At 48.5% G+C, this 14,986-nt stretch overlaps 1 protein-coding gene across 6 annotated transcripts in view; it reads right to left on the bottom strand.

Moving 5' to 3' along the window:
* DIP2A (disco interacting protein 2 homolog A) overlaps positions 1-14,986 on the bottom strand; it is a 121,661-nt gene that overhangs the window by 19,059 nt on the left and 87,616 nt on the right. For all 6 annotated transcript variants that reach the window (XM_070796457.1, XM_070796475.1, XM_070796442.1 and 3 more), the window contains 5 exons: positions 14,182-14,296; positions 5,071-5,272; positions 4,206-4,315; positions 3,927-4,007; positions 1,086-1,209 (listed from right to left, as the gene is read on the bottom strand). In XM_070796457.1, the coding sequence (XP_070652558.1) occupies positions 1,086-1,209; positions 3,927-4,007; positions 4,206-4,315; positions 5,071-5,272; positions 14,182-14,296 (632 nt within the window). The remainder of the gene's footprint in view (positions 1-1,085; positions 1,210-3,926; positions 4,008-4,205; positions 4,316-5,070; positions 5,273-14,181; positions 14,297-14,986) is intronic.

Raw genomic sequence — 14,986 nt, 5'->3', positions numbered from 1 at the left:
AGTCCAGGCACATGTGAGTTCTACAGACTCTCAACCTGACCCTCGGTACAAAAGGAGACAGAGACATCATGGAGACGAGGTTCAGTGAAGACCTCTAACCCTGAGTCTGAACGACTGGGACAGCATGAACTCAGGAGACACTGCCTCTAAGAGAAGCTATGACTCTCATTTTCCAATTGGAACTCTGATCACAGAAAGGGTTAATGGGACAGCGGCCAGCCCAGGAAGGATGAGCTCCTAGTGCCCAGACTGGTGCTGTCAACACCAGGCTCCATGGAGGACTGGCCAGGCACCTAGTTCCAGCCGACACAGGAGGCAAGGTCAGGACAGGAGGTCACACCCGAGGGCCCAGGAGCAGCTCCCACAGGAGTGCGACAGGGCACAGAGCTCATTTCACTGACAGCAGCAAAGACGCAGCATCCCACTTTTCACAGCAAATTCTACCACTGGGTGACCAGATCCTATTCAGGGGAAGTGTCTATTTAGTTTTATGGCTGGTCAGAGTTAACACACCACTGTTTAGTGACCGTTAAGGAGTTAATGAAGGTGGGACAAGGTCATCGATAGGAGCTAATGTGCTAATTCTACAAAAGGAGGAAGCACCCGAGGACATTCAGGGTCTTGCAAGGGGAGTGAGTCTGATGCGGGGTTCCTCGTGGGAGCCCAGGAACAGCCACCCGGCATACACAAGCCACTCCAGACAGCAGGGATGCTCAGGACCCAGGGAGAGATGGAAAGAGGGCAGCCTGCAGGTTACAGAAGCTGCTCATTGCGGTGGTCAAACTATAAAGAAATGGGAGGAATGATGACCATGGAGGTCAGGACAGAGGCTACTTCAGGAGGATGGAGCAGGTGGTTGGGATGGGAAAGCCAAAGATCCATCATTTGACCTGGTTGCTTTGTTTTTGGTAATAAAACAGGGTGGGGGGAGGGAGGGAAAGAACAGCTTGGTTGGAAGAGCAAGAGGAAGGCAGGCTGCACTGAGACGGGCGGGGTAGACTCACAGCTCGCCACGGGCGCTCACAGGGTACAGACATGGACAGAGGGCGGGCGAGGGTGGATGCGCGGGGGGCCACGGGTCTTACCTGGAGGGTAGACCAGGGCCACATGGGCCCCGGCACTCAGCCTCGCCTTCTCCATCAGAGCAGCGGCCACTCGCTCGGCCTTTTTGTGGAGCTGGACGCAGGTTGCGGTGCTGGTGACTGTGCCCTAGGAAAGCAATCATGGGCACGCTGAGCCAGGGCACGGGGGTGGGGAACTCTGGACACTCCACGCACAGCCTCCGTCTGAGACCTGTGGCCAGGAGCCAGGATGGGTGCCACCCAGGCCCTGCCTGCTGTCTCCTTGGCCTCTGCCTCCTCAGAGACTGCTCGTCTACCACAGGCAGACTTGGTGAGCCCTTTCGGCTGTTATGATAAAATATTTTACATATAAAAATACTGTCAAGAATAATGTGACAAGGAGCCATCCAGGTTTTCATTACCTAGTATTCTGCCACATTGTTTCAATGTCTCTTTTATAAAATAAATCACCACCACTCCACATACACCTCCAATTCTATCCCCTCCCTCCCTAGAAACAACCCTTTTCCTGGACTTCAACACACATAAGTAAACAGTAAGCAGTAAACAAACATCCCTGAATTGAACCCTGACACACGCTCAGTCGCCCCACCCCCCAGCTCCAAGCCCTGGGTCACCACAGGCTGGTCTTTCAGGGAGCCTGGGAGGGCGAGAGGCTGGTAGGGCTGCCCCACACCCGGTCTCTGCAGAGGACAGCTGGGCTGGGACTAGCTCCAGTCTAGCCCTCCCTCCCCCTGCCGACCTGTCTGAGCTCATGCTCTCGGTCCTTAGGAGAATCACAGTGCCACTGAGCCTAACTAACCATCACCACCCTCCAGGACGGCCCGGCGGAGCATCTAAACTCTCACCCCTCCTCAGCTGGGGCCCCACCACACACACCTGGGGGCTTCGCATGGTGGGTCAGACTCACTCCTCACACCCAAGCTGAGGTTCAGAGTGCCACACTGGGCACACGCTGGAGCTCAAAGGCCCAGAGCTTTGCCAGTCCCCAAGGCCAGGGGCCACCTCATGCCAGGGACACCACCTGCAGAGGCACAGGCTTCCTCCCAGGTCAAAGGCCAGCACATGCTCAGGTCCTAAGGACAATTCAAACCTGAGGAGGCTGACAAACCAGAAGAAACACAAAAATCTACAAGGTTTTAGAAAGATCTGGGGGGCCCTCCCAAGCTTAGCTATAGAGATAGTTGTGAGCACTGCTGGCGACTCTAGGCCTGGTGGCATCTCTGCACACTCCCATCGGTGCTTCCTCCTCCCTGGGAAACACCCCATCTGCACAGACACCTGGCCTTCCCCTAGGCCGCCCTCACGTCCCACAAGCCTGCCTCCAACCACACCTCACACTCATCCACAGCCCCTGTCCCATCTGAATGGCTAACTTGTGCCTGGACCATGGCCCTGGCCCCCTGCTCCCATCCTCACCCTCTCACAACCCATAGGAGTCACCCAGAATTGGAGACCCCATCATACCCTCATGCTCATGTCCAGCCCCCCAGCACACACTGAGGGTAAACCCAGCGCCCAGCCTCGCCTGCCTTAGAGCTCCGGCTGCTCCTATCTTAAGGTTCTCCTGCAAGCTGACTTTATCTTGGTCAATGCTACTTACTGGCTTTGGAATTCAATCAATCATAAACAAACGTCTCCAGTACACTGTCCAGGTGTGCGGATACATGTGAGCAGAAGATAGCACCTCTCCTGAGCACTGGTTTTCTAGCAGGAAGACTTGCTTCAGCAACTGGGGAACAGGGGTCTTTTTTTTTTTATCTTATTTAACATTGTGTATGTAGCAGATATTGATTAATATTTTTTGAATGAAGAAACAGTGGCCAATAGCAAGCAGTTCTGAGAACCAGGCTGGTGCTGCTAAGACGTCAGAGCACACGCGTCCTCCCAGGCCAGGACACATCTAACAGTGAGTCATGAAGAGTGGTCATGGTTACTCTCTGTTTTCATAGTTTGTCTACTGGCCCATACCTTACAGTTTCTCCTTTACACCTGAGAAGCTCCTGGTACCATGTAACACCCACTGAAAGTTACTAGGATTAGGGCTGTAAGCCGTATTTGCTGTGTTACAGCTACAAACAAAGGAAGAAGATCTAAAGTACTTTTTACACAATAAACATTTGTTTTTAGTTTACTTAGGAGAATTTATATGCATGAAAGTGAAAAGCGAAAGTGTCAGTCACTCAGTTGTATCCAACTCTTTGCAACCCCATGGGCTGAAGCCCGCCAGGCTCCTCTGTTCATGGTATTCTCCAGGCAAGAATACTGAAGTGGGTAGCCATTCCCTTCTCCAGGAGATCTTCCCGACTCAGGGATGGAAACCGGGTGTCCTGCATTGCAGGCAGATTCTTTACCATCTGAGCCACCAGGGAAGCCCTATTTACAAGCATACTCTTCATAATCGAAATACAAGGTAATGAGAATTTCCCTGTTAAATACAAACCCACAGAAATGTGACTGTGGCTTGTGTGGAAGCTGAGGTTTTCATGGAAAGAATGACACCACCCAGACGTCCCTGGTGGCTCAGACGGTAAAGAGTCTGCCTGCAACACAGGAGACCTGGGTTCAATCCCTGAGTCGGGAAGATCCCCTGGAGAAGGAAATGGCAACCCACTCTAGTATTCTTGCTGGGACAATGCCATGCACAGAGGAGCCTAGCTGGCTATAGTCCATGGGGTCACAGAGAGTCGGACATAACTTAGCAACTAACAAATGTGACACCAGCTGAGAGCCTGGAGGTCAAGGAGTGCTGTCCTCCAGTGAGACCTGAGTACATGGCTGGAGTGTGACATGGGCCCTCGCCCACATGGGCAGCACGTCCCACTCCACCAGTGCCCGCCTCACCTTGGCATTGAGCAGCAAGAACAGTGGGTGTTCGGGGGTGGTGTGGGCCCGCCACTGCAGCACGTCAGGCAGGAACAAGAACTGTGGGAGGGGCAGGGAGGGGTCAGGCCTGGCGCCTTCCCAGGCACCTCTTCACACCCCCCACCCCACCCCTGGGTGGGGAGGGTCAGGCCGCTGGCTTCCTAGGTGCCACCTCCCCCCACCCCACCCCTGGGTTGGGGAGGGTCAGGCCTGATGGCTTCCCAGGGACCTCTTCACCCTCCCCTCCAACCCCCTTACCTTCCTAGCCTGCTCACTGTCCTCTAGGTGCGACAGCTCCCTCCCTGAGGCCTGAGCGATTCTCTTCCCGGCGACCAGGTTCCCAACGATCATGGAGGCAGGCCCAACCTCTGGAACACGAGGGGACCTGAGTGAGGACCGATGACTCTGACAGGTAACCTTCTGAATGGGCAGGCAACTCACTCTTCACTACAATACAGGGTCAGGAACCAGGGAGGAGGGTCGTGCTTAGTGACAGAGAGAACCTCGCTCTCAGAAGTGAACCCGATTAACATATTCAGCACGAGGCGAATATCCCAACCTTAGCCACAGCTAAACTCGTAGTACATTTCATTATTTTACTGATTAAACGTGCTTCACTTAATGGTTATTTTATATATTTAATAATCAACAAAAGTTATTGGCGTTTACTTAAGACTTACATCCCAGTTCCCCCAGGGAAGGGAAGCTGACCATGTGCTGGGCTTCCCAGGTACTGCCTGGCTGCTGTGGCAGATCACAGTGCTGGGCAGCAGCACGCACAGCGCCCTTGGCCCCCACGGCTGGCTGTGGTGGCCGCTCCGCGGCTCTTCAGATTCCAAGCTCCCAGTCTGCTCTGGGGCATCATTCGTGCCCCTGGGGCCACTGTGCAGCTTCCACAGCCCGGATACCAGGCTGCATCCAGTGCCAGGTGGGCCCCCCACAGTGGAGGGTGGGGATGTGCTCCTTCCAGGGAGCAGGAGGCGGGGACTGGCCTGCTGTGCTGCTCACTCTGGCTCTCAGCTCCAACCCCAGAGACAGAGGGTTCAGCAGGCCCGCGCCCTTAAACACAAGTGTGGCCGCTGCCGTCCACAGATGCAGCGGACGTGCTGTGGCGCGCACTAACCTGGCTGCTTCTGCCGAGGCTTGGGAAGGTTGGTAACACACGTGTGAGGGCACATCAACACGTTACACGGGTGCAGCATCCCCTCCAGGAAGCGCTGCTTGGTTTCAGAAACGTGAATCCCACCGAGAGGAGCCTTGGGCAAGGTGTTGGCAGGAACCAGGGCCAGACAGTACACGCCCACCTGGTGGATGCTATCGATGGCCTGGAGGGAGCATGAGACAGGGGCCTGCGCTTGAGCACATGCGACCAGCTCCAGGCTGGGAGCTACAGGAGGGCCAGAACACCCAAACCCAAAGGTCAAGCAGACCGTGACCTCTGGGACGTTAAGAGAAACACGGTGAGACAAGTGTGCATTTCCTACCATTTACACACACGTGTGCATGTGCACACTCCAACACAAATCTGTAACTGCTCACATTAGAAAAAGCCATCAAAGCAGACACTGACTTCCTGTGGGAGAAGTGTGGACAGAGGATAGAAACCAGGCTCCTCTGAATACACTTTGCTTTCAGAGTTGGAACCATGTAAATATTTTATGTCCAAAAAACTTAAAACTTAAAAACCAATCCCTAACAACTGACAGTAAAATAGAACAAATGAACTCAATCGAAGTGGATCAGGTTGGCACACCCCTCAGACAGAATCTACTTAAGGTGACTTTAAACACAGCAATCTGACTGATTCCATCCTAGAGGAATACACCCTATTGGCAAAAAGAATTGTAAAAACATCCTAAGTTGTGCTCGAAACCTCACACTTGAGAGGTTACATGGAGACTGGAGGGTGTGCAGCGTGGCATCAGGACATGATTACTTCTGCTGGAGTCATCATTATTGCAACCTTTCAATATGGAGAAAGGTCGGAGAGTCAAGGAAAACTCTGAGGCCTTAAACCTGAGCTGGAACCAGCAGCATAAACTCACAGTGTAGGTGATCCTACAGGCAGAGGATCTGCTCTGTCTGTTTCCTGCTCTGTCCACTGCCCAGACTGTGGTCCCAAGTCCATTTCTTGGAGGCAGCAGGGCCCCGTGGGTCCCAGTCGTGCTGGGTCTGGGACATGAGATGCCCCACCACCCTCTGGCATCCACCTTCCTGCTCTCCATGTGACCCCCTCAGAACCCAGTGGTGTGTCGAGAGGACTCAGGAGCCAATCCAGAGAGGCTCCTACTGACATATAAATGTAGTTACTACAACCACTAGTTCACAGGGAGACAAAAACCAGAGCTACTCCATGACGCCAGTGCAGGATCCAGAAATCAACCCTGGATCTCACTTTCCTGCACAACCTTCCATCCAGGTCCCCTGGTGACTTCAGAGGACACAGCCCTCTTTGTAGAAGACACTTTCAAAGCAGCTGCATTACCAATGAGCAAGAAATGACTGAATTGAAATGCCTCCCCTCCCTTGAAGCCCTACCAAGCCAGTGGACAGACTATCTACCTCCCATGAGGCCCCTGGCCAGCAAATCAAGCCCGAATCTGACCAGGCTTCAAGATCTACCCAGTGACACAGTGGACAGAGGAGTACAGAGATGGGACCACGAGGCACAACTGTCAGAGCCCAGACTGGGAGATGAACTGGGCTAACCTGTCAGGAAACAAACTGCAAGAAAAACAAAACAAGGAAGAGTGTGCAGATTAAAGAAGATTAAAAACCTGGACCAACCAAGTGCAGTTTTTACCTTATTTTGATCCTAAGTTTAACAAACATATTGAACATTAGGTAATTTGGGAAATCTGAATAGTGACTAAATATTTAATTACAGCAGAAAGAACTAAAATGCTCAGGAATAAATTTAACCAAGGAGATGAGGGACACATGTATACTTAAAACTGTGAGGGACTGATGAAAGAAACTGAAAAAACCACAACTAAATGTAAAGACATTCTGAGTTTATGAATTGGAAGAATTAGTATTGTTAAAAAGTCCATACTACGCCAAAGTCATCTGCAAATTTAATGCAATCGCTGTAAAAATACCCATGACATTCTTCACAAAACTAGAATAAACACTCCTAACACTTGCATAGAACCACAAGACCCTGGGTTGCCAAAGCAGTCTTAAGAGAGAAGTACAAAGCTAGAGGTGTCACGCCCCCTGACTTCAAACGTCGTAAAGCTGCAGTAGTCAAAGCAGTGTGGGTGGACCTGGCACAAAAACCATGGATCGATGGAGCAGAAGGGAGCCCAGGAGTAATCTCACACTCACACAGTTACTGCTTTATCACAGAGGAGACGAGGGCAGACAACGGGAAGAGAGAGGGCCTTCAGTAAATGGCACTGGAAAAACTGGACGCCCCACACAAAACTAAACCAAAGCAGACCAAGGACGTGAATACAAGACCTGAAACGATGATACTAGAATAAAACATAGGCTGCAGTAAACTTGATGTTAGTCTTGGTGATGGTTTTTTGGATTTGACACCAAAAGCAAAGACAAGAGCAACAATAAACAGGTGGATTCACGTCAAACTAAAAGGCTTCTGCACGGGAAAGGAAACCGCCAACAAACAAGGGGAATCTATCGAATGGGAGAAGAGATCTGTAAAAATACATCTGGTAAGGATTAAAATCCAAAATATAGAAGGAACTCATACAACTCAACAGTGGAAAATAATAATACAATTAAAAAATGGGCAGAGGACCTGAACAGACAGTTTTCCACAGAGGACATAAGGGACTCCCCGGTGCTCTACTGGGTAAGGATCTGCCTACCAAGGCAAGAGATATGGGTTCGATCGCTGGCCCGAGAAGCTCTCACATGTCACGAGGCAGCCACGGCCATGCATCCCAACTATTAAGCCCGCTCTCTAGAGCCTGCAAGCTGCGACTACTGAAGCCCATGCACTGGAGCCTGTGTTCTGCATCAACAGGCAGCCCTGCTCAGTGAGACTAGAGAAAGCCTACACGCACAGCAGGGAAGGCTCTGCACAGCCAAAAAATGACAAATAAACAAATCTTAAAAAAAAAAGACGTACAAGATGGCCGAGAGGTACATATCTCTTCAGGGATCACGGCCTTGTTGTGGCGAAGGAGCTTGCGTAACTCAATGAAGCTATGAGCCATGCCATGCAGGGTCACCCAAGACAGATGGGTCAGAATGAAGAGTTCTGAGAAAATGTGGTCCAGAGGAGGAGAGAATGGCAAACCACGCCAATATTCTTACGTGAGTGAAAAGCCAAAAAGATATGACACTGGAAGATGAGTCCCCAGGTCAGAAGGTATCCAGTGTGCTACTGCAGAACAGCGGAGAAATAGCTCTAGAAACAATGAAGAGGCTGGGCCAAAGTGTAAATGACGCTTAGTTATGGACATGTCTGGTGGTGAAAGTAAAGTCTGATGCTGTCAAGAACAATACTGTATAGGAACCTGGGATGTTAGGTCCATGAATCAAGGTAAATCAGACACAGTCAGCAGGAGATGGCAAGAGTGAACATCGACATTTTAGGCATCAGTGAACTAAAATGAACAGGAAAGGGTGAATTTAATTCAGATGACCATTATATCTACTACTGGGCAAGAATCTTTTAGAAGAAATGGAGCGACCCTCATAGTCAACCAAAGAGTCTGAAATGCAGTTCTTGGGTGCAACCTCAGAAATGACAGAATGATCTCAGTTCATTTCCAAGGCAAATCATTCAACATTACAGTAATCCTAGGAGAAGGCAATGGCACCCCACTCCAGTACTCTTGTCTGGAAAATCCCATGGATGGAGCAGCCTACGAGGCTGCAGTCCATGGGGTTGCTGAGGGTCAGACATGACTGAGCAACTTCACTTTCACTTTTCACTTTCATGCATTGGAGAAGGAAATGGCAACCCACTCCAGTGTTCTTGCCTGGAGAATCCCAGGGACGGGGCATCCTGGTGGGCTGCCGTCTATGGGGTCGCAGAGAGTCGGACACGACTGAAGTGACTTAGCAGTCTATGACCCAACCACTAATGCCAAAGAAGCTGAAGCTGAACAGTTCTATGTTCAGCACGGAACACTATGCTTCTAACACTAACACCAAGACCTTCTAACACTAACACCAAAAAATATGTCCTTTTCATCACAGGGGATTGGAATGCAAAAGTAGGAAGTAAGGAGATACCTGGAGTAACAGGCAATTTAGCCTTGGAGTACAAGATGAAGCACAGCAAAGGCTAGCAGAGTTTTGTCAAGAAAACACACTGATCATAGCAAACACCTCTTCCAATAACATAAGAGACGACTCTACACATGGACATCAACAAATAGTCAATACTGAAATCAGACTGATTATATTCTTTGTAGCTGAAGATGGAGACGCTCTATACAGTCAGCAAAAATAAGACCTGGAGCTGACTGTGGTTCAGATCATGAACTCTTTATTGCAAAATTTAGGCTTAAATTGAAGAAAGTAGAGAAAACCACTAGGCCATTCAGGTATGACCTAAATCAAATCCCTTATGATTATACAGTGGAGGTGACAAATAGATTCAAGGGATTAGATGTGGTAGACTGAGTATCTGAAGAACTATCGATGGAAGTTTGTGATACTGTACAGGAGGCAGTGATCAAAACCATCCCTAAGAAAAACAAATGCAAAAAGGCAAAATGGTTGTCTGAGGAGGCTTTACAAATAGCTGAGGAATGAAGTAAAAGGCAAGGGAGAAAGGAAAAGATATAACCAACTGAATGCAGAGATCCAGAGAATAGCAAAGAGAGGTAAGAAGGCCTTCTAAAATGAACAATGCAAAGAAATAGAGGAGAACAACAGAATGGGGAAGATGAGAAATCTCAAGAAAATTGGAGTGATCAAGAGAACATTTTATGCAAGGATGGGCACAATAAAGGACAGAAATGGTAAGCACCTAACAGAAGCAGAAAGATTAAGAAGATGTGGCAAGAATACATAGAACTATGCATAGAAAGTCTTAATGACCCAGATAACCACGATGGTGTGATCACTCACCTAGAGCCAGACACCCTGGATTGGGAAGTCAAGTGGGCCTTAGGAAGTATTACTACAAAGAAAGCTAATTGTGCTGATGGAATTCCAGCCGAGTTATTTCAGATCCTAAAAGATGATGCTGTTACAGTGCTACACTCAATATGTCAGCAAATTTGGAAAACTCAGCTGTGGCCACAAGACTGCAAAAAGTCAGCTTTCATTCCAATCCAAAAGAAAGGCAACACCAAAGATGTTCAAACTATTGTACAATCATGCTCATGCTAAATGCTCATTTCTTATTTTGCATTTCATAAGGTTACAATCAAAATCCTTCAAGCTAGGCTTCAGAGCTACATGAACTGAGAACTTTCAGATGTGCAAGTTGGGTTTAGAAAAGGCAGAGGAACCAGGATCAAATTGCCAACATTCGTTGGATCATGGAGAAAGCAAGGGAATTTCAGAAAAACATCTACTTCTGCTTCACTGATTATGCTAAAGCTTTTGACTGTGTAGATCACAACTAACTGTGGAAAACTCTTAAAGAGATGGGAAAACCAGACCACCTTACCTGTCTCCTGAGAAACCTGTATACAGATCAAGAAGCAAGAGTAGAACTGGACATGGAACAATGGACTGTTTCCAAATTGGGAAAGGAGTATGTCAAGGCTGTATATTGTCACCCTGCTTATTTAATTTATATGCAGAGTACATCATGCAAAATGCCGAGCTGGATGAATCACAAGCTGGAATCAAGATTGCTGGGAGAAATATCCAGAACCTCTAGACATGCAATGATACCACCCTTATGGCAGAAAATGAAGAGGAACTAAAGAACCTCTTAATGAGGGTGAAAGAGAAGAGTGAAAAAGCTGGCTAAAACTCAATATTCAAAAAACTAAGATCATGGCATCTGGTCCCATCACTTCATGTCAAATAGATGGGGGAAAAATGGACACAATGACAGATTCTACTTTCTCGGGCTCCCAAATCACTGAAGACAGTGACTGCAGCTGTGAAATTAAGACACTTGCTCCTTGGAAGAGAAGCTATGACAAACCTAGATAGCATATTAAAAAGCAGGGACATCACTTTGCCAGCAAAGGTCCGTCTAGCCAAAGCTATGGTTTTTCCAGTAGTCAGGTACAGATATGAGAGCTGAACCATAAAGAAGGCTGAGTGCTGAAGAATTGATGCTTTCTAACTGTGGTGCTGGAGAAGACTCTTGAGAATCCCCTTGACTGCAAGGAGATCAAACCTGTCAATCCTAAAGGAAATAATTCCTGAATATTCATTGGAAGGACTGATGCTACATCTCCAATACTTTGTCCCCCTGATGCAGGGAGCCAACTCATTGGAAAAGACCCTAATCCTGGGAAAGACTGACAGCAAAAGGAAAAGGGGTCAGCAGAGGATGAGATGATTAGAAAGCTCACCCACTCAATGGACATGAATTTGAGCAAACCCTTGGACATAGTGAAGGACAGGGGAGCCTGGCGTGCTGCAGTCCATGGGGTCGCAAAGAGTCAGACTTGACCTAGCAACTTAACAACAAGAGGGACATAAAAATATGCTAAATATCACTAATACTGCTGCTGCTGCTAAGTCACTTCAGTCGTGTCCGACTCTGCGACCCCATAGATGGCAACCCACCAGGCTCTGCGGTCCCTGGGATTCTCCAGGCAAGAACACTGGAGTGGGTTGCCATATCCTTCTCCAATGCATGAAAGTGAAAAGTCAAAGTGAAGTCGCTCAGTCGTGTCCGACTCTTAGCGACCCCATGGACTGCAGCCTACCAGGCTCCTCCATCCATGGGATTTTCCAGGCAAGAGTACTGGAGTGGGTTGCCATTGCCTTCTCCAATGCATGAAAGTGAAAAGTGAAAGTGAAGTTGCTCAGTCATGTCTGACTCTTAGCGACCCCATGGACTGCAGCCTACCAGGCTCCTCCATCCATGGGATTTTCCAGGCAAGAGTACTGGAGTGGGTTGCCATTGCCTTCTCCACACTAATCTTGAGGAGAAGGCAAATTAAAACTACTACAACACACCATCTCACACCCATCAGAATGGCTGTTATCAATAGGACAAGAAACAACAGGACTAGGTGAAGGTGTGGAAAAAGGGAACCCTTGTGCACAGTTTGTGGGAAAGTAAATTGGTGCAGCCACTGTGGAAAACAGTATGGAGGTTCTTCAGAAAATTTTGGGTATTTATTGGAAGAAAACAGAAATACTAACTTGAAAAAATATATGCACCCCTATGTTCAATGCAGTATTATTGACAACAGCCAATATTCTTGTGTCCATCAATGGATTAATGGATAAAGAAACTGTGGTACACACACACAGGAATATTACTCAGCCATAAAAAAGAATGAAATCTTACCATGTGCAACAATACAGAGGGACCTTGACAGCATTGTGCTAAGTGAGATACATCAGACAGAAAAAGCCATAGGGTCACTTACATGTGGAAGCTAAAAACAACAAAAAAATGAGCTCTTGGACAGAAGAGATTGGTGGTTGGCAGAGGTGAGGGGTGGGGGTAGGAGAAATGGGTGAAGGGAGTCAGAAGGGAGAAACTTCCAGTTATAAGATGAACAAGTCCTGGGGATGCCGTGTATAGCATGGGACCACAGTGAATGCTGGGTCGTGTATTGGAGTGTATTTGATAACACTACATCCTAAAAGTTCTCATCACAAGAAAAAATTTCTGTAGCTGTGTTATGGATGTTAACTAGACGTGCTGTTGTGATTATTTCACTATATATACAAATATCAAATCACTGTACTAGACACCTGAAACTAACACAGTGTTACCTGTCAATCATACCCCAATAAAAGTGAAAGTCACTCAGTCATGTCTGACTCTTTGCGACTCCATGGACTATACTGTCCATGGACTTCTCCAGGCCAGGATACTGGAGTGGGTAGCCTTTCCCTTCTCCAGGGGATCTTCCCAACCCAGGGATTGAACCCAGGTCTCCCACATTGCAGGCGGATTCTTTACCAGCTGAGCCACAAGGGAAGCCCAAATCCCAATAAAATGTTATTGCTGATTTTTAAGATGTGATACTGGTACTCCTTTTTTAAAGAAATAAATACTAAAATTTACAGGTAAAACCTCTGAGTCTGGGATTTGCTTCAAAGTCCTCCTGAAGGAGAAGCTGGGCAGGCAGGTGTGGTGCAGATGGTTCCTGGACTGGTCAGTGTTGACTGAGGCTGACGGTGGACACATGGGTGCTATTATACTCTTCTTTGTATGACTGGTATATTAGTAATATTTCACAATGAAACATTAAACATCTTCACTAAGTATAAACATCAGCATTAGTAGAAAAACTGGTCCTCTGACACTCAGGGCTCTCTGGTCTCCCTGATGCTGGACTTGCTCTGCTTCATAGGCGTGTCCTTACCCCGGGGGCCGAGGCCGAGCACACGCCACACAACTGCCCGAAGCTGGTCGGACACCAGGGGGCTCTCTGGAGAGCTGCCAGGACTGAACTCACCCAGAGATTTGGACAGACAACACTGTCCACAGCAGCCTTATCCATAACGGCCCCAAACCAACAACCCAGTGTCACCAAGATATGGAAAAACAAGCAAAGGAAACACAACTCAGCAATAAAAAGGGATGAGCCACTGACGCACATACAAGGAACCTCATGAATGCGCCACTGAGGAAGACAATCGGATCAGGAGCCCACACTGAGACTTGGCTGTAGGATGCCCTTGAGGGAGGTCAGAGTTCAGCCCCCAACACACAGCAGCTGGTGGTTCCCCAAATGGTGTGAGTGCTCTTAGCTGTGGTTACCGGGGCATGTACACCTGTCAAAATTCAACAATCTGGACCTCTGCAAATCCTCTCTTTCCATGTGTAAGTTACACTCAGTGAGCTAAGTAAACAACGTTCCCTGACCACACGTATAGTCTGTGCTCTTCACTGAAGGCAAAGTTCACTCCCAGCCCCGCAAAAGACTTTCTGCTTCTAGTATTAGTACTAGTATGCTATCAGTACTTAAGGAAACGAATGTGGATGTGCAGGGAGTGGCAGCGTGTGGGTCTCACGAGGTGGGACACACCGGAACCCCTCTGGGCAACACCTCCAGCTACAGTACACATTTGCTGGAAACATGGCACCAGCGGGTCCCAGTTCCTGCTCCACACCCCAGGGCCGGTGGAGCCGTGGGCCCACGCCCACCTGCAGCACGCGGCTCATCCACTGGAAGCTGTCCTCCTCGGAGGCGTCAGGCCGCTGCTCTGCCACCAGCACAATCCGGTCGTCATGGAGCACTGTCACGGAGAACACTGCAATCCTGGGGGAGGAAGGGAAGCGATGACCACCCGGCACGATCAGGCACGGATACTCCACCCCATGAGATGGAAACTGTGGTGGGGCTGGAGGGAGACGTGGTCCACAGAACATAAAAGGAACCAAACTTCCTCCAATGTGGAAAAATGAGTTTCCATTCACAAAGCAGACAGAACCTGGGTGCAGAGAAAAAACAAGGCTCACACTATTAAAGAAGTTTCTCCTTAATTGTAATGTTAAGCCATGCGATGATGTCTTCATGTAAAAATGTGTATCCAGAAGATCCATTAATTACATAATTTTTCAGTGCAGCTGATGAAATCTCTCCCCGTGCGTGACTCTGCTCACGTCTGTGACTGATGTCTGTGGACTTGTATTTCGTGTCTTACTGAAGAATTCGACATGTTCACCTTTTCTGTGTGTTGCCTTTTTCTTCTTTTAGACTCGAGTAGATTCTTTTCCCTCACAAGACCGGTAGCTGGCATGTCTGCCACGTGAGCCCTGGGCCTCATGGACCTACCTGCTCACCCATTCCTCTGGCCACTGAGCACACAGGTGCCACATGCACACATACACACCCACACACTCTTTCTCTTTTATACACGCTTCACCCAGTATTAACATTTCCTCACTTTCACCCATCTTATTTCTCTTAGTACCTTACCTGAAAGCGTTTTCAAGAAAACAGTCTTTG

This window comes from Bos indicus, chromosome 1 (genome assembly GCF_029378745.1).
Source record: "Bos indicus isolate NIAB-ARS_2022 breed Sahiwal x Tharparkar chromosome 1, NIAB-ARS_B.indTharparkar_mat_pri_1.0, whole genome shotgun sequence".
In the NCBI taxonomy this organism is placed as follows: Eukaryota; Metazoa; Chordata; class Mammalia; order Artiodactyla; family Bovidae; genus Bos; species Bos indicus.
This window is presented reverse-complemented; position numbering and strand designations above follow the sequence as displayed.